This window comes from Bufo bufo, chromosome 10, assembly GCF_905171765.1.
Source record: "Bufo bufo chromosome 10, aBufBuf1.1, whole genome shotgun sequence".
In the NCBI taxonomy this organism is placed as follows: domain Eukaryota; kingdom Metazoa; phylum Chordata; class Amphibia; order Anura; family Bufonidae; genus Bufo; species Bufo bufo.
In genome coordinates this window covers 46,122,402-46,147,038 of record NC_053398.1, presented here as the reverse complement: position 1 = coordinate 46,147,038, position 24,637 = coordinate 46,122,402, and the positions used below count along the sequence as shown (strand labels likewise).

General features: G+C 42.7%; 1 protein-coding gene across 1 annotated transcript in view; it reads left to right on the top strand.

The window, feature by feature from the left end:
- Nucleotides 1–24,637, top strand: part of EPS8L2 (EPS8 like 2) — a 159,794-nt gene that overhangs the window by 129,189 nt on the left and 5,968 nt on the right. The window contains exons 7-20 of the mRNA XM_040410844.1: nt 381–460; nt 5,849–5,964; nt 8,508–8,587; nt 9,392–9,518; nt 9,697–9,785; nt 10,379–10,453; nt 10,751–10,899; nt 11,938–12,088; nt 13,628–13,666; nt 13,753–13,856; nt 13,990–14,098; nt 14,204–14,326; nt 22,455–22,584; nt 23,855–24,032. Of these exons, the coding sequence (XP_040266778.1) occupies nt 381–460; nt 5,849–5,964; nt 8,508–8,587; nt 9,392–9,518; nt 9,697–9,785; nt 10,379–10,453; nt 10,751–10,899; nt 11,938–12,088; nt 13,628–13,666; nt 13,753–13,856; nt 13,990–14,098; nt 14,204–14,326; nt 22,455–22,584; nt 23,855–24,032 (1,550 nt within the window). The remainder of the gene's footprint in view (nt 1–380; nt 461–5,848; nt 5,965–8,507; nt 8,588–9,391; nt 9,519–9,696; nt 9,786–10,378; nt 10,454–10,750; nt 10,900–11,937; nt 12,089–13,627; nt 13,667–13,752; nt 13,857–13,989; nt 14,099–14,203; nt 14,327–22,454; nt 22,585–23,854; nt 24,033–24,637) is intronic.

The window sequence follows — 24,637 nt, the reverse complement described above, 5'->3', positions numbered from 1 at the left end:
AGATATCTGATCGTGGAGGTCCAACACCCGGGAACCCCTCCGATCAGCTGTTTGAAGAGCACTCCACCAACACAGCGCCCTACATTGTGTAGTGGCTGTGCTTAGTACTGCAATTCAGGCAAATTCACTTGAATGGGACTGAGCTTCTCCTGGATCACGTGACCAATGAATGTGATGTCACTGGTCTAGGGAGGTCTAGGAAGAGGCCACAGCTGATCGTCGGAGATGCCGGGAGTCAGACTCCCACTGATCAAATATCCTGAGGATTAAAATCTCAGAAAACCCCTTTAACTAGTGTGTTGTACAGATGATATTGAACACTATTTTGCTAAACAACTTTTAGATGCTGTAGTTGACCTTTAAATGCTTTACGTTCACAGGCTGAACTGGTTCACGCAGATATAGAAAGTGCACTTGTGGACATTAAACATGGCAAGAAAATGCGACTACAGACCCTCAAGTAAGTATCACATCAAATATTATCAATCATTGCGTCTCATCGGTTTTGATTGAAACTATTCGCCATACTACTGTATACGTTCACATTTTATTTTCGGTATTGATAAGTGCATGTAGTATATTTAAAAAATACTAAATTCCTAAACATGTAGTCTGTGATGGAAAATTTAGAAATTCTCATTCAATAACATTTCCACCACCTCACAGCAGCCGAAGCTGATCATACATGGTGAAATATTTCTGAAGGCCCAATAAATTCACAGAATTAGAAGCACACCATTAAAAAGGCTATCTGCCCCCCCCCCCCACCCAGAACAGTGCCGCTCTTGGATGTGTCTGGTATTGCAGTTGAATCACATTAAAGGGGTTGTTCACCTTTGGGGGCGTTTCAGCCTGACTCTCCCATGTGGCCAGACATGTGAAGGGAAGCATAGTTACCTTCTCCCGACCTCTGGGTTCTAGCTTATTCGGTCCCCCTCAGCTGCTGCCTCCTCACTCCAGTGTCCGTGTTTTAACATGTAGTTTCATGAAGGTCACGTGACCTCTGCAGCTAGTACGTGGCCCAGTAATGTGACAAATGGCGGACACTTCAGTGGCCACATGACCCGTGTCAAACAGGATGTTGACATGTGGAGACCAGCGCGAGGCAGCAGTGGTGGGGGACCGAAACAGCTAGAACCCAATAGGGAGGGAGAAGGCAAGTAGCAGGTTCGGCGACATTTGAGGGGGCCTAGCATAAAGGCCCCAGAAGGTGAACAACCCCTTTAAAGTGGGTGCAATTCAAAGCACAACACATGGACATGAGTGGCACTCCTTCTAAGGGAGGGGGAGCAGACTCCTTTCTTCTAATCACAGATAACCCCACTTTTGTACACATTTTTGTATTTTTTTTATCACATTTCACAGTGGCAAAAATGTTCTCTATCTTTACACCCTGAACAGACAGCTGCTATTTTCAGAGTTTTAACATAGTCATTAATATATAATTATCAGTGAGTGTAGTCAAATCTTGGAAGAACGCTCTAAAAATTGCTTTTGTATGGACAGAAATAGTCACAGAAATAGTCTGTCATGCCATGGTCTCACCCATGGTTGTGTATCACCTGCACATAAGGACTTTAGCCCAAAAGAAAGCTGCAAACGTCAGGCATAGTGGTAAATATGTGATACACAGTACAAAGATAAGATTTATTACACAATGTTATAAACACAGTAAAAGGCTTGCTCTGCAGCGCTTTATATTAGTTTTCTTGCCAGTTTTATATATGTTTAGGGAAACGTGCAAATGTCCTGCAATAAGTTATGGCTTCATTTTTTTAACGTTTCAACCAGAAAAGCTGAACAGTTCATAGAAAACAGCACAAAATACACTGCTCAAAAAAATAAAGTAAACACAAAAATAACACATCCTAGATCTGAATTAATAAAATATTCTTCTGAAATACTTTGTTCTTTACATAGTTGAATGTGCTGACAACAAAATCACACAAAAATAAAAAAATGGAAATCAAATTTTTTAACCCATGGAGGTCTGGATTTGGAGTCACACTCAAAATTAAAGTGGAAAAACACACTACAGGCTGATCCAACTTTGATGTAATGTCCTTAAAACAAGTCAAAATGAGGCTCAGTACTGTGTGTGGCCTCCACGTGCATGTATGACCTCCCTACAACGCCTGTGCATGCTCCTGATGAGGTGGCGGACGGTCTCCTGAGGGATCTCCTCCCAGACATGGACTAAAGCATCTGCCAACTCCTGGACAGTCTGTGGTGCAACGTGACGTTGGTGGATAGAGCGAGACATGATGTCCCAGATGTGCTCAATTGGATTCAGGTCTGGGGAACTGCGGGCCAGTCCATAGCATCAATGCCTTCGTCTTGCAGGAACTGCTGACACACTCCAGCCACATGAGGTCTAGCATTGTCTTGCATTAGGAGGAACCCAGGGCCAACCGCACCAGCATATGGTCTCACAAGGGGTCTGAGGATCTCATCTCGGTACTTAATGGCAGTCAGGCTACCTCTGGCGAGCACATGGAGCCCTCCAAAGAAATGCCACCCCACACCATTACTGACCCAATGCCAAACTGGTCATGCTGGAGGATGTTGCAGGCAGCAGAACGTTCTCCACGGCGTCTCCAGACTCTGTCACGTCTGTCACATGTGCTCAGTGTGAAACTGCTTTCATCTGTGAAGAGCACAGGGCGCCAGTGGCGAATTTGCCAATCTTGGTGTTCTCTGGCAAATGCCAAACGTCCTGCACGGTGTTGGGCTGTAAGCACAACCCCCACCTGTGGATGTCGGGCCCCCATATCACCCTCATGGAGTCTGTTTCTGACTGTTTGAGCAGACACATGCACATTTGTGGCCTGCTGGAGGTCATTTTGCAGGGCTCTGGCAGTGCTCCTCCTGTTCCTCTTTGCACAAAGGCGGAGGTAGCGGTCCTGCTACTGGGTTGTTGCCCTCCTACGGCCTCCTCCACGTCTCCTGATGTACTGGCCTGTCTCCTGGTAGCGCCTCCGTGCTCTGGACACTACGCTGACCGACACAGCAAACCTTCTTGCCACAGCTCACATTGATGTGCCATCCTCAATAAGCTGCACTACCTGAGCCACTTGTGTGGGTTGTAGACTCCGTCTCATGCTACCACTAGAGTGAAAGCACCGCCAGCATTTAAAAGTGACCAAAACATCAGCCAGGAAGCATAGGAACTGAGAAGTGGTCTGTGGTCACCACCTGCAGAACCACTCCTTTATTGGGGGTGTCTTGCTAATTGCCTATAATTTCCACCTGTTGTCTATCCCATTTGCACAACAGCATGTGAAATTGATTGTCACTCAGTATTGCTTCCTAAGTGGACAGTTTGATTTCACAGAAGTGTGATTGACTTGGAGTTACATTGTGTTGTTTAAGTGTTCCCTTTATTTTTTTGAGCAGTGTATAAGCTTTCCAGAAAACTACTCTGAACGAGGATGTGTATGTCACCTTTGCAGCTGCTTAATGACATATAATAGATCATATTTCTAATATGCATTTAATATAGACAATGTAAGGTTCTGCACCTTGGAAGAGAAAATGCATGTCACCATTACCTGCTTAATGGGAGCAAACTGGATAATATTGACCGTGAGAAGGACTTAGGTATTGTAAAAAAAAAGTAGGGTGAACTACTATCCACCAATGTCAGGTGGCTGCAGCCAAAGCTAATGAGGTGATGGGTTGTATCAAAAGGGGAACAAGATGAGAACATAGCTCTACTGCTTTCCAAGTCACTAGTCAGACCTCACATGGAGTCTTGTGAGCAGTATTGGGCACCAGTGTACAAAATCAATGGCAGAGCTGGAGCACTTTCAAAGGTGGCCAACTAAAGTAGTAAATGGACTGTGTGGTCTGCAGTATCTGGAAAAGGCGGTCCTTTTTGTTTGAAAAGGGATCCGTATTTTTCGCTCTATAAGACGCACCGGCCCATAAGCCCCTAGTTGTCCGAGGAGGACAATAAGAAATTTTTTTTTTTATTAGACCTCAGGTCAGACCAGCAATCAGACCCCCAATGTTAATCAGACCTCAGATCACAAGTCCAATCATATTCCCAATGTTAATAAGACCCCAATAAGACCTCAGATCAGACCCACAATCAGACCTCAGTTCACACCCGAAAGTGAATGACCTCAATCAGACCTCAAATATGAGTCCCAATATAAATAAGACCCAATTCAGACCTCAGATCAGACCCCCAGTCTCAAATCAGCCCCCATGCCTCATTTGATCAGCCCCCAGTCTCATATTAGCCCCCATTGCCTCTTTATCAGCCCCTACTGCCTCGTTATCAGCCCCTATTGCCTCTTGATCGGCCCCTATTGCCTCTTGATCAGCCCCCATTGACTTTTGATCAGCCCCCATTGCCTCTTTATCAGCTCCCATTGCCTCGGATGACAAAATAAAAAATCCACTTATCTCTCCTGCTCCCAGACGCCACCGCTCCTCACCTACATCGTGATCCTCTTCATCTTGCTGTCGTCTGTGCTGTGAACCTGCGCGCACAGCGTGAGGTCACAGAGCGCCCTCACACTGTGCACAGCCTTCACAGCCGAGGACAAGGAAGCGGTGAGTACAGAGCCTTCACCGCTTCCCGGTCCTTCAATACTAATGAGCGTTTCCATAATGGAAGCGCTCATTAGTATTTACCCCATAAGATGCAGGGGCATTTTCCCCCCAGTTTGGGGGGAAAAAACTGTGTCTTATGGGGCAAAAAATATGTTAATCACTATGTCTACATATTTCACAAGTCAGTACAGAGACATATCTATACCCAGGATTGTAACTATAGCAAGGGGACATCCTCTACATTAAGAGGGAAAGTGCTTTCTACACCAACACAGAAAGGGATTCTTTACAGTAAGAGCAGTGAGACGGTGGAATGCTCTACTACAGGATGTTCTCATGGTTAAAAGGGCATTCCCGTCATAAAATATTACAAGTTTATATGTACTAGATTACAGTAGATGGTTTTTCGATCCTAGGATTTATTCTGATTGCGATACTTGTAGTGGAGAAGTAATTTTTCATCAAGATTAGGTTTTTGCCTTCATTTCAATTAACATTATAGGAGAATAGGTTGAACTACATGATGGACTGGTCCAAAGATTTGGCATACCTATATAGGAACATACAGATAATGTATATCTCATTTATATGGACAAGCATATATAATCAAACTGTAGCCAAGCACCTTCAGCACCAGCTCTTGTCTCACAGAGCTTTTAAAGGGCTTCTGTCACCCCCAAAACACATTTTTCATTTTTGGGCTTGTTAAAATCCTTATTGAACGACTATTCCCTATATAGGACTCTTACCTTGGTCTGTGGCTTCGTTTCATTAAAAATCGATCTTTTAAAATATGCAAATGACTTCACTACCAGCAGTCTTCTCTTTCGGTGACGTCATCGGCGCAGGCGCACTGAGGGAGTGCTGAGGAGGCGAGCGTCCTTCTCTCAGAGCGCCTGAGCCGAATGAAGACAGGCGCGGGATTTGAAATGCTGACAGGGCCAGCCGGAGGAGGAGAGCGCTCGCTGGCCCTGTCAATCAACTGGAGGAGGGGGCGGTTTTTTAAAAGGAGGATGCGGCGGCTACCAGCAAGTAGACACCCTACTTGCTGGTAGTGAAATCATTTGCATAATTTAAAAGATCGATTTTTATTGAAACAAAGCCACAGACCAAGGTAAGAGCCCTATATAGGGAATAGTCGTTCAATAAGGATTTTAACAAGCCCAAAAATGAAAAATGTGTTTTGGGGGTGACAGAAGCCCTTTAATTATGAATGTAAGTTCCAGTCTAGTGCTCACTATACAAACTGAACTTCTGAACTTGCCTTTGTTGCCTTATTCTATAGGATTAACCAAGAGAGGATCAATCAAAGAGAATCAATCCTTCCTCCTGCCACCACACCAAAGCCCGTCAGAGATAGCAAGAACCGTGTCATTTCCCCATCTTCAGGAAGTGAGATTGGTAAGGATGTATATATTCTATGGGCATCATACTGTGCCAAATCTCGTTCGTGACTATAGTGTATCACCAAATCAGTCATACTTTATAAACCTCAGTTACACCAAATTTATTAACGACATGCATTATATTTTGGCATAAAATATTCTAGAACAGTGCAACAGTAATGAGGATTAAAAAAGAGAAAAATGTCTAAGTCTAGTAAGTTGCAACAAATTTATCTCGACATAAAAGCCACTTTTATTAACCCCTTCATGAACAGACAATTTACAGGTTTTTTTTACTCCCAGTCTTCCCAAAACCATAACTTTTTTATTTTTCCATTCGCATAGCCGTATAAGGGCTTGTTCTTTGTTGGACAAGTTGTACTTTCTAATGGCACCATTTACGGTTGCATACAATATAGTGGGGAGAGGGGAAAATTCCAAATAAACTCGTTTCCTATGAGGTAAAACTGACCTGTTACGTTTATTCTCTGGGTCAGTATGATTACAACGATAGCACATACAGTTGCAAGAAAAAGTATGTGAACCCTTTGGAATTATATGGATTTCTGCACAAATTGGTCATAAAATGTGATCTGATCTTTATCTAAGTCACAGCAATAGACAATCACAGTCTGCTTAAACTAATAACACACAAAGAATTAAATGTTACCATGTTTTTATTGAACACACCAGGTAAACATTCACAGTGCAGGTGGAAAAAGTATGTGAACCCTTGGATTTAATAACTGGTTGAACCTCCTTTGGCAGCAATAACTTCAACCAAACGTTTCCTGTAGTTGCAGATCAGACGTGCACAATGGTCAGGAGTAATTCTTGACCATTCCTCTTTACAGAACTGTTTCAGTTCAGCAATATTCTTGGGATGTCTGGTGTGAATCGCTTTCTTGAGGTCATGCCACAGCATCTCAATCGGGTTGAGGTCAGGACTCTGACTGGGCCACTCCAGAAGGCGTATTTTGTTGTGTTTAAGCCATTCTGTTGTTGAATTAACTTCTATGCTTTAGGTCGTTGTCCTGTTGTGACACCTATCTTCTGTTGAGCTTCAGCTGGTGGACAGATGGCCTTAGGTTCTCCTGCAAAATGTCTTGATAAACTTGGGAATTAATTTTTCCTTCGATGATAGCAATCCGTCCAGGCCCTGACGCAGCAAAGCAGCCCCAAACCATGATGCCCCCACCACCATACTTCACAGTTGTGATGAGGTTTTGCTGTTGGTGTGCTGTGCCTCTTTTTCTCCACACATAGTGTTGTGTGTTTCTTCCAAACAGCTCAACTTTGGTTTCATCTGTCCACAGAATATTTTGCCAGTACTGCTGTGGAACATCCATTGCAAACTGTAAATGTGCAGCAATGTTTTTTTTGGACAGCAGTGGCTTCCTCTGTGGTATCCTCCCATGAAATCCATTCTTGCTTAGTGTTTTACATATTGTAGATTCGCTAACAGGGATGTTAGCATATGCCAGAGACTTTTGTAAGTCTTTAGCTGACACTCTAGGATTCCTCTTCACCTCATTGAGCAGTGGACACCATCTTTAAATACCCAACCGCCAACGTATATATATTTGTTAGGCAGTCAGGAACAGTTTAATTTGGTACAATCTGCAGCATTTTTATCATGCTGTAAAAAGACAGTGTCATGGACTCATCTGGCAGTGCTCCTGTTGCAAGCCCTGTCCCTCCATGGTGGTGCTGACAGCGTGTTCAGGGAACAGTGGTATTGGGCCAATCAGGCACGGTTCCAGCATTACGTGCTTCCTTCCAGAGGGATATTTAAACAGGTGCCTGCTGGGCATAGGTGCCTGTGATTGTTGTTTCTGCATCAGTAGCTTTTGTTACTACTCTCTGGTTTTCTCGTTATCTGACTTTGACCTTTCATGACCTGACTCTAATTTTGTCTCTGATTTTGACACAGCTTGGTACTGTGTGTGGGACTATGTTTTTATTTCTGTTGTTGCTTTCTGACCTGATTAGTCTCTCTGGCCCTTCCTTCCTGGTTATGCCCTGTGCACTTAGTCAGAATAGGGATCGCCGCCAAGTTGGGTGCCACTATCTAGGGTGGATCATCCCAGTAGGTAGAAACAGTGGTGTGGGTGGAATTCAGGGATGCACTGTTACCTACCGATCATTACACGCGCATTCTAAGACACCAGTGTTCTAGGCATCTGTGCTGTCCTGTTTTTAAGGCCCTTTTACATCAACTGAGTGAATGAAATTTATCAATTGAGTGAATGCATCTTCTATGTAGACAAAACAAGTATCATCTATCAGCAGCACAACCCTCTTATTGCAAACAGGGGATGTGCTGCCGACAATAATGCAAATTGTATGAGGGCAAACAATTATATGAATGATTTTTCATCTGAACATGGACACAATGATCACATCATCTAAATGGAAGACAACAAGCTCCAATCAACTTTCTACAGCATACTGTCAGTCGTTGCTCTTTAAGGGAAGATTTTCTGTCCATGTAAAAAGACCTTTACTTGCTTCTTTTCTTCTTAATTTTCTAAGTAAAAATTATGCTTCTTTTTACAGAGTTTGATCGAAGAAGTAACGTATCGCAAGAACTGGAAGAATCACGGGAAGCACTGGCAAAGAGGATTGAGAAGGATACAGTAAGTCAATGTCAAATACTGCTCCTACTTGGACCATGACATTTTATGCAGTGACCTTCCCATCCAGTTTACTTCACTTCAGCAGTGAAGGCCCTCCTGGAAAGGTGGACATGCGCCTTAAAGGTCATATAAGTCCACCAAGGAGGCCACAGGAGCTAACAAACTCACGAGGAATCCCCAACAAGTTGGAGCATGCAGAAATTGCCATAAAAATCTGACTTGCCCCTATCTAGGGAAATATTTACTAAAAGGCAAAAGAGCCTTCTCAGTTCCTAGTGCCATCTCAGATAGAAAGGGAGACGAAAACCACAAACAACACACCACCAGGCCAGCTCACAATTTTCCCAGGCTTCTTCATTCCCACAACTGCCACATGGCAGCCTTTCACCAGTCACCTCTTCAGGCTAAGCCTCCTCTACAGCCACACAAGTTGTGGGCTCTTCTGCTTAGCGACATGCTCAATAAAGCCAGCTGTTATTTCTGCTGACTCCTCCATTAACATACATACTCACTTGGTGGAGTGTACCTGTAAATTTCAATGAAAAGAATTGGGACTGTTGAAATCCAGAACACACAATTCTTCTTCTTCTTCTTCTTCTTCTTCTTCTTCTGTCAAAAGCAGCATGTTCAGCCAAGTTCTAATTAATGTGTCTGGGCACCTTTGGAGGAGAAATGGTTGGGATAAATCTTAAGCCAAAACTGAATCATAAGCTTTAACTGATGACTGCACAACTACTGTATAGTCAAACTATGATGTTAAGATGTATGCATTGAAGTAATAATTTTTGTCTATCGCCATTCTAGCAATGCTTAAACTGCACACTGGATGACATAGAGGTTTTTGTGGCAAGGCTACAAAAAGCAGCAGAAGCCTTCAAGCAACTGAACCAGAGAAAGAAAGGCAAAAAGAACAAAAAGAAAGGACCAGCAGGTAATCCACCTTTATTATACATTCTGTAAATACTTTCTGGCTACTGTTGAATGTTTTACACTGTATTACATTTTATTCCAAGTACAATGTATAAGTAGACTCACAAAATATATTAGTATTCTTACGAAACAAACTTGCTGTTTCATCCAATAATGAACTTTCTTCTGCTACATCACAGAGGGAGTCTTGACGTTACGATCTAGACCACCTAATGAGCTAGAGTTCATAGACTGCTTTCAGAAAATCAAGCTGGCCATCAACCTGTTGGTAAGAACCACTTTCAACAATGTAGTCAATTCTTTGACATGACTTAATTTTCCCCATTACTATGACACTTTGTACACATACCTTACACATAAAGAAGTCCAAAATTGTCCCAAGAAGCTTCATGTTGTGCTTTTGGCCAGAAAGACTGTTAAATCATTTGCTTCATAACATGTTGTAGTTTAGAAAATTTACTTCTGCCTCAATCCAGATACAAGCACCTCAAAAGGTTTTTGGCAGTTGAAGAACCTTACTGCGAAAAATATGTCTTAAGAATATTTTCCAAAGATGTTTCCACAAGTATAAAGAAGATGGCTTGGCCAATAGATAAAAAAAACTAAAAAAATCTGAATGGCGTAAAAAAATAAAAAAAATAAAAGAAGACATACTAATCTAATCTCACTTTCGTGCTCACACCATTCTGAAGGCTTAAATAAATATATATTGGCTGGGCAACCCTTCTAATGGGGTGCCCCACGTTGTGCAAGCTGTTACAATTGTAAGTTAGATAAGCAGTTTTTTTTATGTCTATCAAAAATATTAATAACTACTGAAGACTGTTTACTTTAACAGAACATTATCATCTTCCTTTTCAGGCCAAGTTAAGAAAACATATCCAGAACCCTAGTTCAGCTGAACTGGTCCATTTTATCTTTGGACCACTGGAATTGGTAATTACTTTCACACCTGTTCATAGCTTTCTATACCGTCCATCCGAGGTTTTAAATTTTTCTAAGATTTAAATGTAGGGATGAATTATATGTGCTTTATATACCTAGATATTCATGCAGCCAAATGAAATCTGATATCTGAAGTCAGAAGCCAACTAAACTACAAAGCTGAAAGCTATAGACTGTATGCATAGATCTTATCAAAGGGATAAAAAAGCCAGCACTACTTATATAAAGAAACTTTAAGATGTGACTCTTGCTAACACACTACAATCTGCTTGATGTTCCTTTTTGTAGATAATTCAGAGCTCTGGAGGACCAGAGTTAGGAAGATCTATCACCTGTCCTCTCTTGTCCAAGGATGCCACTGACTTCCTGAGGGGTCATCTAACTCCAAAGGAAATGCAAATATGGGATAGTTTGGGAGAGAGGTGGACAAAATCAAGGTAAATGGAAGAGATTCTCATTTTAATATTTTAAAAGCTATCTTCATCTTAAGGGGCAAATTTTTTAATATGGCATTTTAGTCATTTGGGGCTAAAAATCTTTTTTTCAGTTTGTCTTTATTAAAAATATTGAGCCCTTCTGTCATAAAGGGTTAACTGTTTGTCTAGCTGTGTGAATGGTACTTTTTTACTTTCACTTTGTGCCAGTCATCTAATAAACCTTATCTCTAAATTACTAAAAAGTCATAAACACTTATTTAAGCCACATTCTTATCAGTAAAATAAGAGTGTGTATAAGGTCAGAGATCAGAGATAAGAAGCCTGTCAGGTGAGCTGCCTGACAGAATAGAGTGAAAATCCAGATCCTTATATTACAGAAACTCAAGGCTGCATGAAGACATGGTTCAAAAAAAACTATAGAAACATTATTTTTAGCTCAAAATGAGTACAATGCAACAATAAAAAAAAAAGGTGTACATAGCCTTTAAAGGGGTTCTGCAGTTTTTTTAAACTGATGATCTATCCTCTGGATAGATCATCAGCATCTGATCGGCGGGGGTCCGACACCCGGGACCCCTGCCGTTCAGCTGTTTGAGAAGCTAGCAGCGCTGGCAGTAGCGCCGCAGCCTTCTCACTGTTTACCGCAGGCCCAGTGATGTCATGACTAGTATCAGTGGCCTGGGCGGGGCTAAGCTCTGTTCATTTGAATGGAGCTTAGCCCCGCCCAGGCCATTGATACTAGTTGTGACATCACTGGGCTTGCGGTAAACAGCAAGAAGGCCGCGGCACTACTGCCAGCACCGCTGCCTTCTCAAACAGCTGATCGGCAGGGGTCCCAGGTGTCGGACCCCCGCCTATCAGATACTGATCTATCCAGAGGATAGATCATCAGTTTAAAAAAGTATACCGGTATGAAACATATAATTTGTCACAATTTGTGACAGCTATCGTATTCAATTTCATTGGTACAGTCTTCAGTGTTTGTTTGTTTTTGACAATTAAAGCAACTAATTCATTTTGCCATTTTATATTTTTCAGGGCAGAGTGGCCAAAGGAACCTTTAATCCCACAGTACATACCAAGATTTAATAATGGATGGATACCTCCAATAGACATCTTCCATGGAGCACCTTGGGAGCAAGATGTGGGACACCCACCAGAGCCTATTAAACCCTTTTTTCTAGAAGATGTAGGTTGATCATTTAAAGGGGTTGATTGAGTTATTAAAAAACAAGCCTAAAGCCTGTGATGGTGCTTAAAATTTGAAAGAAGCTACTGTATGCTCACTGGTTTAAATCCCCTCTGCTTCTGGCACCATTGCTCTGGTCCACCCCACCAGGCGTTGTTTACTTGGCTGCAGCAATGACTTTCTCGTATACCTCATGTTACTGCTGCAACCCAATCACTGGGGGGGATGGGGGGGGGTCGCATACCGTATACCACTCAGGCCACTGATTGGCTATAGCAATGATGTAGGGTATGTGGGCATGTCATTGCTACAGCCAAGTAAATGAATTCCAGAAAGGAGGACCAGAGCGGCAGTGCTGGAAGCACTGGGCTGATTTGTAAATATCTTTGGCAACCCCTTTAAAGGGAACCTCCCAAAACCATCCCAAGCCACCAGCAGTACCTGCGTGTAGCCAGCAGCGTGTTTCTGATGATGCCTTTCTTCCTGAAGGCAGATGCAGCAAAAGTACTGAAAACGTTTGTTTTATCCCCTGCCTGGCCCCCTTCTCCACACATGCTTGAAGTCAAGGAGGCAGCAGCCTCCTTGCTTCAAGTCACGGTAACCGTGCCCCCTTCCCTGCCCCTTCGCTGTGACTGAAAGCCGGCTGTTCGGCAAAAGCAGCCGAACTGTCGTGCATAAGCGCTGTCAGTCACAGCGAAGGGGCCGGGAAGGGGACGTGGTTACCGTGACTTGAAGCAAGGAGGCTGCCGCCTCCTTGACTTCAAGCATGTGTGGAGAAGCGGACCAGGCAGGGGATAAAAGAACATTTTCATTACTTTTGCTGCATCTGCCTTCAGGAAGAAAGGCATCATCAGAAACACGCTGCTGGCTACACGCAGGTACTGCTGGCGGCTTGGGATGGTTTTCAGAGGTGACAGGTTCCCTTTTAATGCTGTGAATTGTCTCCATCCTTTGCCTTCACATTACTCCCTTTGCTTTTACTATATCTCTGGTTAGCGAGCCAAAAGTGCTGGCATGACCAGTAATGAATGTTGTGGTAGGTATTGCAGAAGCTATCCTATAGGCCTCAAGGGACAGGTTCTCGCAAATATTCAGTGCTACAACTGTGTGACGTAAAGAACGTTCTAGACATGCTTGACATGAAAAGCTCTACAAAGTAATTTATATGAAGTCCTAAGATTTTGAGAGTCCTACTGGTTTCCATGCTAGCTAGTGATTTTCTCACCACCCTTGTAGGCACAACAGAGTTTCACTTTCGGCCTAAACTCCCCAAAAATTGGATCATTTGTCCAACATCAACTTGGTTCACCTTTGCACGTATGAGAGTCACCATTAGCTGTCTTAATTATTTTAACTAATTGATTTCATTTTCCTTGGGTATTAAAGACTAGTTCTTCATTAAATAAAATACTGGAGCATCTTTTCTAGGATCTCTGCAATGTGCCGGAGTGTAGGAGAGCAGATACACCTCACACCTACTAATGATATAATTTTGGCAGCCTTTTTTTATGAATACTGATGAAGTTTTCTCTTTTGTAGCCACCAAAGCCAAAGGAAAATCTTGGACCCAGGACGAATGTAAGATTTTTTCTGTTTCATTATCTTGCCAAAAGTCAAAGCAAACAAAATTGATCAACCTGCAATGCCCTTATATTATCTTTCAGCTTCCTCCTCCTAATGGAAATCCTTATAGGACACCATCATTCAAACAACCGAACATTCCTCCAGAAATAAAGCCAGAGTATAACACAGGACCTAAACTCACCAGGTGGGTGGTGATGTAAATGTTAATCCCTAATGTTGTCAAATCTTATGGGCATATCCATAAATAATAAAAGATTCATGGTCAAAAATGGACAAAGCAAAATACCTAAATATATGTGCATCTCTCTTATAAACAGTTATAATGCACCAGTGCCGGCACAGCCACAGAAATGCGCCAAAATTCGTTATGACTTCACCGCTAGAAATGCCACTGAGTTGTCAGTCCTGAAAGATGAAGTCCTGGAGGTAAGCTTGATTTATAATCAAAGGCTTTTTAAGGCAAATAAAACAAGTCAGTGTTAGTTACATGGAGAATCTGTATGTGTAAGAACTTGTACTCTTGTTTTGTAGGTTCTGGAGGACAATAAGCAGTGGTGGAAATTAAGAAACAGAATTGGGCAGGAGGGATACGTCCCATATAATATCCTTGATGTAGTATCTACCGAGCAATTTGACCAGTTAGATAGTCAAATGGTAAGTCTGCCCACCACAAAATAACTTCAGGTTTGTGAAAGTGTAATTCATGGGTAAATACAATACACATGTAATGCTAGCTATGACTACATGATAACCAAGCAGCACTGCCATAAACTACTTAAATGTCAAAATGTTTTAAAACAGGCAGAACTTAATAAAGGGTATTGGAATTGGCCCACGTACAACATTCTGTAGATAGTGCCATTTGCCAACCCACGGGGTGGTGAGGATGGAAGTGGTGACCGCAGCAATGAGGATGGTTGTAGTCCTCATGATGGATAATTCCTCCTCCAGCGCTCTGCCAGGCCATGCATGCAGTGTATGGAGGGGCGAAAGCCTTCTTCCCCTTAGGGCACCCCTTGGACTTTGGATTTTCCGGCCAGGTACCTTTAATGTTAAGTGAAGAGGTAGCAGAGTGCAAGGCAGAAGAACAGGGGTCCAGGGTCAGTGTGTGGAGACCAAAGACCAAGCCATCTTGATTACAACAAATAAAGTCTCTCTTTACTGAACAGTACAAATAAAAGCAGTAGGCACAGTTTACAAGGACTTCACAGAGTAGGATTTTTCCCAATGCCGTACATAAGAGTTGGCTTTAATGATGGTGGTCCTCCTTAAGTCTCTTTCTAAAGATGTTATCAATCTTTTCAAATGACTAAAGGCATGGAAACTCAAAATAATTTTCTGAAGAGTGCAGTCGGATGGCCATAACACAAGCGCCAGAAGCAATTACCCTAACCATATGCAGTAAAGTCTAAAGGATTATGCATGCGTTACCTTTACTGTCTCAGTCCAGCATAGCCTTCAAGGTCCTCAACCTTCTGCAGTAATTCAATGCTTCCTTTTTCAGAAGTTAATCCTTAGCGAAGTTGCGTTTCTGGCAGTTTTTACTCTCTTGGGAATGTTGTTTTCCTGGAGAACCTCTGTCTTGGCTGCCTATTTGGCAGCAGCACACACAAAGCAGGTCTTGCCTGCTCAACTAACTAACCAAGGGAATGGAACCAGCCCTCTACCCGACAAATAAAACTAAAGTCTGCTAGTGAAATATTTTCTACCCCTACATAGGCTTTTGGAATACATAGTGCATAGTTAGCATCACATTAAAGATTTAACAGCTTAGGTAATGAACCATAACATTATAGCCTTAACCCTTTAGCAGTGAACCATCAGGTCACTGCAACAGGTGATCACAATCACAAGATTAGGAGTCCCCAAGACCCTTGTGTGAACAGAGCAGTAGTGCGCATACATGACAACTCCACTTCTCTGGGACTGGCAGAGATAGCTGAGCACTGTACTCAGCAATCTTATAGACAGTGAATGGACCGGTGGTCACGTAAGCACACTATCCGTTCACATAAGGGTCTCAAGATTGTTGGGGTGCAGTAGTCGGACCCCAGTAATCATACATTTTTCACCTATTTTGTCGATAGGTGAAAAATGTTGTACATTGGTAAACCCCCTTAAGAGCTTTCATGAAGTTTACTGAAATATAATCCATGTTTCATCCAGCTCCTACCCCGAAGTCTAGTAAAATCTAAAGAAAATATACAGTGCCTTGAAAAAGTACTCATAGTTGAACCTTTCCACATTTTTTTATGTTGCACCCACAAACTAAAATGTATTTTATTGGATTTTATGTGATAGACCAACACAAAGTAGCAAGTATATTTTAAGTGAAAAGAAAATGATACATGGTCTACAATAAATAAAAATCAGAAAAATGTGGCATGCATTTGTATTCAGGCCCCTGTACTCTGATAACCCTAAATAAAATCCAGTGTGATCAATTGCCTTCAGAAGTCACTTAATTAGTAAATGGAGTCCACAGGACAACTTTGTAAAGGACAGATTTGTGTACTTCACAAATCTGGCCTTCATGGAAGAGTGGCAAGAAGAAAGCTATTTTTGAAAGCAAGCCATAAGAAGTCCCTTTTGCAGTTTGCCACAAGCCATGTAGGGGTCAAAGCAAACATGTGGAAAAGGTGCTCTAGTCAGATGAGACCAAAATTGAACTTTTTTGCCTAAATACAAAATGCTACGTGTGGCGAAAAGTAACACTGCACATTACCTTGAGCACACCATCCCCACCGTGCAACATGGTGGAGGCAGCATCATGCTACGGGGATGCTTTTCTTCAGCAGGGACAGAGAAGTTGGTCAGAGTTGATGGGAAGAGAGATGGAGCTAAATACAGGACAAAAGAGGCTGCAAAAGACTTGAGGCTGGGGCAGAAGTTCACCTTACAGCAGAACAATGACCCTACAATGGATTGGTTTAGATTAGAGATGCAAACTGAAAAGAATGGCACGGTATTAAACAGGCAGGAAATGCTCAAACCCACATGCAGTTGTGCATATATATACAGGGGAACAAATCCTGCACTTGTGGCCCGTTGCTAATGACGATCCCCAGCAAAAATGCATAGTGTAGGATGCCCGCAGTGAACCACAAGTACCACAATAGACATCCTACACAAGATAGCAATTATGTGGATGTGATAATCAATATAACAAAATAATAGCAAAGACAGGTGCACTCTGCGGTCTTACTAAACCCTCAAACTGATTTTTAAATTTAGAGATTAGCCAACATGTCCTCGGTGCTCGGGCTCAGACATGTCCTACACCGTAGGACATGTTGGCTAATCTCTCAACTTTAAAATCAGTTTGAGGGTTTAGTAAGACCGCAGAGTGCACCTGTCTTTGCTATTATTTTGTTATATTGTTAGATTAGAGATGAGCTAATCGAAGTTGACAAAGTGGAATTCGATCCGAATTTCAGGAAAAATTCGATTTGCAACGAAGCCGAATTCCTGACGCTTCGTGGTAACGAATGAATTTTTTTTCTAAAATGGCTGCTGCACGTGTGAGGAGATGGGGCAAGGAACTCTGGGAACAAGGGATCACTCACAATGCCATGCATGCAGCCAATCAGCAGCCAGCAAGTCCTGTGATGTCACAGCCCTATAAATAGCCTCAGCCATCTTGGATTCAGCGATTTTCCAGTGAACTTAGTGCTGGGAGAGAGGTTAGCAGGCGCTAGGGACAGTGTTAGAAAAGACTTTAAAACTTTTATTTTGCTGTATAGAAGTTCAGGGAAAGGATAGGGAGGAATCATTCCACAGTAATGAAGCAGGACAGGGTTTCGTAGGGGAGTTTACAGCCTGGGTATTAGGAACAATGCTATTACACCTTGCTGCACTGACTGCGGATCCAAATTGCCATTATACAGCTCTGTAATTCCAGCAAACTGTTCTTGTTATTGGGGTGCAAGTGCTGTTTCATACAGCCATTAACAGGGTTTATTACAAAGAAATATTTCTACGTCTTATTTGCCCTTGTGTGGTGCAGTTATATGTTCTAAAGCAGGGATCAACAACCTCCGGCACTCCAGGTGTGAAACTACATCTCCCATCATGCACACTTTCTTGGCTGCTCTCTAAACTCCCACACAAGTGGAAAGAGCATGTTGGGAGTTGTAGTTTCACAACAGCTGGAGTGCCGAAGGTTGCTGATCCGTGTTCTAAAGCATTTTTTGGCTTGTATTAGTGGGAAAAAAGGGCTTATTAGCCGTTGTGTGGTGAAGTGAGAAAATTACAGCCCTTTTTGGCATGTATTAGTGGCAAAAAATATATATTATTTGCCGTTCAGCTGTGCAGTTATATGTTCTAAAGCCCTTTTTGGCATCTATTAGTGGCAAAAATATATATTATTTGCCGTTCAGCGGTGTAGTTATATGTTCTAAAGCCTTTTGTGGCGTGTATAAGTGGAAAAAAATAAGGGCCTATTTGCTGTTCAGCGGTGCAGTTATATGTTCTAAAGCCCTTTTTGGTGTGTATTAGTGGCAAAAAATACTGTATTTTTTCGCTTTATAAGACACACCTGATGATAAGACACACCTAGTTTTCAGAGGAGGAAAATGGGGGGAAAATTATTTGAACTACAAGGTGGGCTAAAACATTTTAATAAAATAACATGTAATGTGTAGACAAACAGCCAACAGCAGCATTAGGAAACATTATTACTGTAATTAACGGTAACAGATGAGGAAAGATATAGAACAATACACCTCTAGTCCTCTGGAAACCCCAAAAAGTCCTCACTACTTTCCGAACTCAAGCTCAGTGGCTCACTATCATTGGTATCACTGTCACTGGTGTCTTCATACAGGACACCATCCTCAGAACCGTCCAGGGCATTACTGATGCCACATTTTTTAAGGAGTTTATAACTGTTTCATCCTTCACTGACTGCCATGAAGACTTCATCCACTCGCAGACTTGGGTGATAGTGGGCCTTTTCATCCGTCCAGTGGGTGTAAGATCATTATTCCCAGCAGCCAGCCACTTATTCCACTCCTCTCTCATAAAAACCTTAAATGGCTTATTGATAGACACATGCAAAGGCTGCAGCTGGCTGGTAAGCCCCCCAGGAATGACCGCTAGATGAGCGTTCACGTCCTTTAACCTCTTTTTTGTAGGTTCACTGATATGTGCCCTAAACTGGTCAAGCACAAGTAGGGCCGGTTTCTTCAGAAGCCCTCCAGGGCGTTTGGACCACACTTTGTCGACCCATATTCTCATGCCATTCTCGTCCATTCACACTTTGTCGTGTACATGCACAATTACACCTCTTGGAATCGCCTCTTTTGGCATGTTCTTCCTCTTGAAAATAAGCATTGGTGGCAGTTTGGTCCCGTCTGGGCAGCAGGACATTACAACCGTGTAATGGGTTTTCTCGTGTCCTGAGGTCTTCACCGTTACTGTTTTTGTGCCTCTCACATCAACGGTCCTGTTCGATGGAACATCAAAGGTTAATGGGACTTCATCCATATTCCTAATCTGGCCTATTTCATAGACATTTTTCTTTCTTGCATCCAGCACATTTTTGTGAAAAGAAAGAATCTTGGACTCGTATTCTTTTGGCATTTTTTGCGCAATTCTAGTTTTGGTGCGCATAGCAAGGCCACATCTCCTCATGAATCTGTAGCACCATGATGGGGATCCAGTGAAGTCATGAATGCCTTTCTCTGCAGCTAGACGCTTGGCTTCATATATGATAATTTTTGTAGATACTTAGAAGCCATTGTTTCTGTGACATGTGATCCACTCTTTCATTTCCACATCAATCTGTGGTCATTTTGCAGTACGCCCACGAAAAGTGTATTTGCTTTTATCTGCTGAAAACCATGTATCATTTTCTTTTCACTTTCTCTCACACATAATTGCCACTTTGTGTTGGTCTATCACATAAAATCCCCCAAAAATATATTTAAGTTTGTGGGTGTAACATGGAAAAATGTGGAAAAGTTCAAGCCACTGTAGATGTCCTAGAAATCTATATTCAGTGTAGACTGTTACCCTACTGAACCTAGATATATTAAGTAGATCAAGAACTGGGCAAATATATTATGTATTGGGCTAAGTACGGCTGTGTTTGGAGAACACGTTCGTCATATGCGCCAGTAAAGAACATGAGATTAGCCATAGGCGCTATCCACCTGACAAGGGCCAAAAGAGTGTCATTTTGGTCTCTGTTAGAGTGGTATGTATAGAGTCAAACTGGTCCACAGGGGAACCTCCCTGAGCAAGCGTGGACCCCTGGTCCCTCACTCTCTGCACAACTGGCACATATCACAACAGATTGACTGCATACAGCATCTCAACCAGCCTAAGTCCATATATAAAAAAAATACCCAGCTACTCAGTTTATTTTTGTAGATGCTGAGTGGCTGATAATACTTCTAAGTATGGAGGCAGGCTAGCCAGCATCCTATTTTCCCAGGGACATACTTTATCGAAGTCACTGCAGGGACCCCCATAATCAATCATCTTGAGCATCTTGCTGCTCTCTGCCGTTGTGTGAGCTGTAGTATTTGCATGTAACAGTACAGTGAGCCCCGAGAATTAATTTTACTAGTGGTCCCTATCTAGCCTGGAGGTAAGCACCCCAGTCCAACACTGGGTATGTACCAGCATACCTTTTTTTTTTTTACTACAGTATATAGGAAAGTACAGCAGACTGAGCTTCCCAATACATGGGGCTACTGCAAAAAATATTATACCGCGCAGTCAGGGAAGGCTCCAGCTTTATGAGGGGCCCTTGGGCGATAAAGTCTCAGTGGGCCCCCTTACACAGTGATAACTCTCTGAGTACAGAAAATATAGTAGATATAACCTACAGTCCTATGTAACAGCACAGATAACACAGTCATGGCTATCTGAGTACAGAAAATGTAGTAGTGTTACCTGCATCCTCTTCCATCTTCTTCTTCTTGCCCCGCACACAACATCCTGATGCAGCTGCGTCAAGACATAGGAACACTGTGGGCATGGTGATAGTGACACACAGGGAGAGAAACACGCACACCCACCCACAGAGAGACACACACACACACACACACACAGAGACACAGAGAGAGAGAGAGACACACACACACACACACACACAGGGAGAGACACACACAGAGGGAGAGACACACACACAGGGAGAGACACACACATAGGGAGAGACACACACACACAGGGAGAGACACACACAGGGACGGACACAGACACACACGGGGACAGACACACTCGCTGGGACAGACAAACACAGGGACACACACACACAGGGACGGACAAACACAGGGACATACATACACACAGACAATGACAGACACACACACACAGGGAGAGACACACACAAGGAGAGACAGACACACACACACAGGGAGAGACACACACACACACACACACAGGGAGAGACACACACAGGGAGAGACAGACACACACACACACACACTCAGGGAGAGACACACACACACAGGGACAGACACATACACATGGACAGACACACTGGGATGGTCAAATACACACAGGGACAGATACACGCACAGGGACAGACACACACACACACAGGGACAGACACACACAGGGACACATACACAGGGGATGGACACAGACACGCACAGGGACAGACACACACACAGGTACAGACACACACGGGGACAGAGACACACACGGGGACAGACACACACACACAGGGACGGACACACACACACGGGGACAGACACACACACGGGGACAGACACACACACAGGGACGAACACACACACAGGCGCAGACACACAGGGACGGACACACACACACACACACAGGGACAGACACATACACACACACACAGGTACAGACACATACATATGGACAGACACCTGTGCGATGGTGATATCGTTAGCCAACTTCTATCTAATGTGTGGCCACCTTTAGGGGACATTAAAAGGGAATTCCACTTTTAGTTATGCTTTTGTTACCTTCTAATATGACTCCTACTGATTCCCAGTACTGAGGGGACATGGACTGGGGTTTAAAAGGGAATTATCAACATGTACCAGAAGGTGGTCTAAACTGTAACCCATTGGGCACTGGCTAGACTGTGGTATGGAGTCTAAGCAATGCCTTAGACACACACACAGGGACAGACACACACGCAGGGACAGACAGACACACACACACACACAGGGACAGACAGACACACACACACAGGAACAGACATACACAGCTAGGCCTCACCACATTCTAGCCAGGCTCCAGTCCCTACAGGAACACAGCTCTCTGCTCCTCCGGCTCCTCCCCCACTGGTCACATGGGCCGATGACATCAGGAAGGTCCTTTAGCCCAGTAGGAAACTCCATCTACCCTGTTCTGAGTCCTGGGGCCGCCCATTCCAGCAGTGCACATGACTAAAATTGTCTGTATTGCTGGGGTAAGCTGCCCTAGAATTCAGAACGGCCAGTTTAATGAAGACCAGGACACAGCTGCAGGACTGAGCAGGCACAATGGGGCCTCCCAGGAGCAGTGGGCCCCAGCACACCCAGGTGTGTTTGGTGCTGACACCAGCCCTACGCTCAGTATATGATATTTTGCATTGTGGCCAGTGGCATGCAGTGCGGGTAGGTGGTGAGGACCAAACAAACTGCAATACAACATATCTCATCGATATATAGTCATTGAAGAAATATATGTATATATAAGTGTGGCTTTTTAGAAACCAGTACAATGTCCTAATAACGAAAACATTTAAATGTATTAAATCAAATTAGTATAGGCTTATTTTCACAGTTTAATACATATCTGCTTTATCTTCCAGGTTGGGCCAAAGTACAAAGGAGAACTGAGCCCTAGAGCTCCCATTAGCCCAGCATATAAGATTCCTGGCAGTTATGCTGGAGATAAGTGGGGGAGTGAGACGACAGGATGGTCCAACAATCAGAAGGAGCGTAAGTTACCCTTTAATGTATCTATCTTTCCTATTATATCTAGTCATATGGTTACTATAGTCTTTCAATTTGACATGATAGCTTTGAGATAAATCCTAATACTCGGAGGCAGCAAGGCAAGGATAGAGGTACAATCTTCCTGCTTACTCTGAGCTGCCTTTATTGCTCTGCTGCCTCATGGTTTCTCTAAGGAGTTGGAAATGCCTGAAGATATTATACAGCTGATGTCTGGTGACCAAATAATGGAAATAAGTGCAAATTTATGTATTTGCTGTGTTCTGTGCATTATATCAATAACTCGATATTTCAAAACATGATGTTCACTTTCTCTTATATTCACATTGGCATAAATCAAACACTGTTCTTTTGCTTTACAAATTATAATTATTAAAAGAAAACCTGTGCAGGTCAAAATTAAATGAGTTCTATAAGCTGTCAGAAGCCATCAGTGCAGCTGCCTGACGGCTTCACTGTAAAACATTGAAAGGCTGTAGGACAGAAACTGTTGGAAATTGGTTTATAAAAGACAAATTGAAGAAAAAAATAAGATTTTTAGCCTAAAGTTAGTAAAATGCATTTATGGAAAAAAATAAATAAATTGCTCCCGAGGATGTTCATAGCATTTAAAGGGAGTCGGTCGCCAGAGAAAAAACCCACCTAACTACTACATAGCTCAAAATACCCAAATTCAGAATTTTTTAATTTCTACTCTCACGCATTCTCCGTAAAGAGCCCATGCACTTTTTGCTAATGCATACCATGGACTCCTACGCTCTGCAACATAATGAAGAGGACTACTAAGTGCTTCAGCGCACGGATCCTTTGCGGGCTTACTGCAGGAAAATACAAGTGAGTGGAAAGATAAAAATTCCATATTCTGAATTTGGGTATTTTGAGCTTTCCTGCAGTAGTTTAGGGGGTTCATTGGTGACATGGTGAAACTGAGCATCTGTGACCACCTCAGTCAGGTGGACAGAAAAATGAGGAAAAGAACAAACACCTAGTGGTGATATACAGATAAATGTCATTGAATAACTCTGTGGCTATACTACATTTTTAATTACATGCAATTACAAAAGTATTCAGATCCAGGTGCTGTAATGTATAATATTCTTCTTGAGAGAGCCTCTTTAAAATTGGGTGGTTGGACTTGCTGAAGTTTTGCACATCTTTATTACCTAGTCTTCTGCATTAACATTCAGTCAACTGCTAGTTTATATCAAAGGATAAAGTTGAAAACAGTGGAAAACTGGTCTTTTTATTCCTTCAGAGATAATTCACAATATGGATGAGTTGAATGACGAACTCCTCAAGAAGCTGACATCACAGCAGGCACCTAAAAGGAACTTTGCTGCACCAAAAGTTCAGCAAGTGCATGCACCATTAACCTTCCAGTCGGAGCCAGAAGAAGTCAAAGCCTGGCTCGAAGCAAAGGGCTTTAGTAAAGGGTAGGTGACAATAGGAACACTTAATACTCTGCGTATACAAACTGTAAGCAAGGGCTCAGGAACTAGTGGTATTAGGTAATCACTGTGAAAAAGGCAGGCCCTAATATATATTAAAAATTTAAGAGGTCCCACTCTTAACTCCCTTCTTTTAGCAAGCTGTGAGCAAGGAGTGGCATTCACTAACCAAGCTTACCTATGTATTACCCAGAGAGCCATTCATTTCAATGGGCAGCATGTAATACTACATATTACCTTTAGTGGCCGCCAGCGCTCCCTCGAAATAATTGCTCATGTCGGGGGTCTATGAAGCTGAACATTAGCTATCTTGATTGGGCAAATATTTGATATAAAAAAATTAGTTCACCGCCACTGTACCTCTTAGGCTCTGCTCACGTCATTTGTATACATGTTAGAGGTACCAGCATATTCTGTACCTCTGATGAATCTATAGGCCCCCTAGCACCCAGTGTATGTATTTGGGCATAACCTGGGCCACTATGCATCATAATACTTTTTTTTTTTTTTTAACTGCATAGGCCTGTACGGGTCTGAGGGACACAGTAAAGAAGTATTCTGTTTAAATTCTTTATTTATTCAGAATTTTT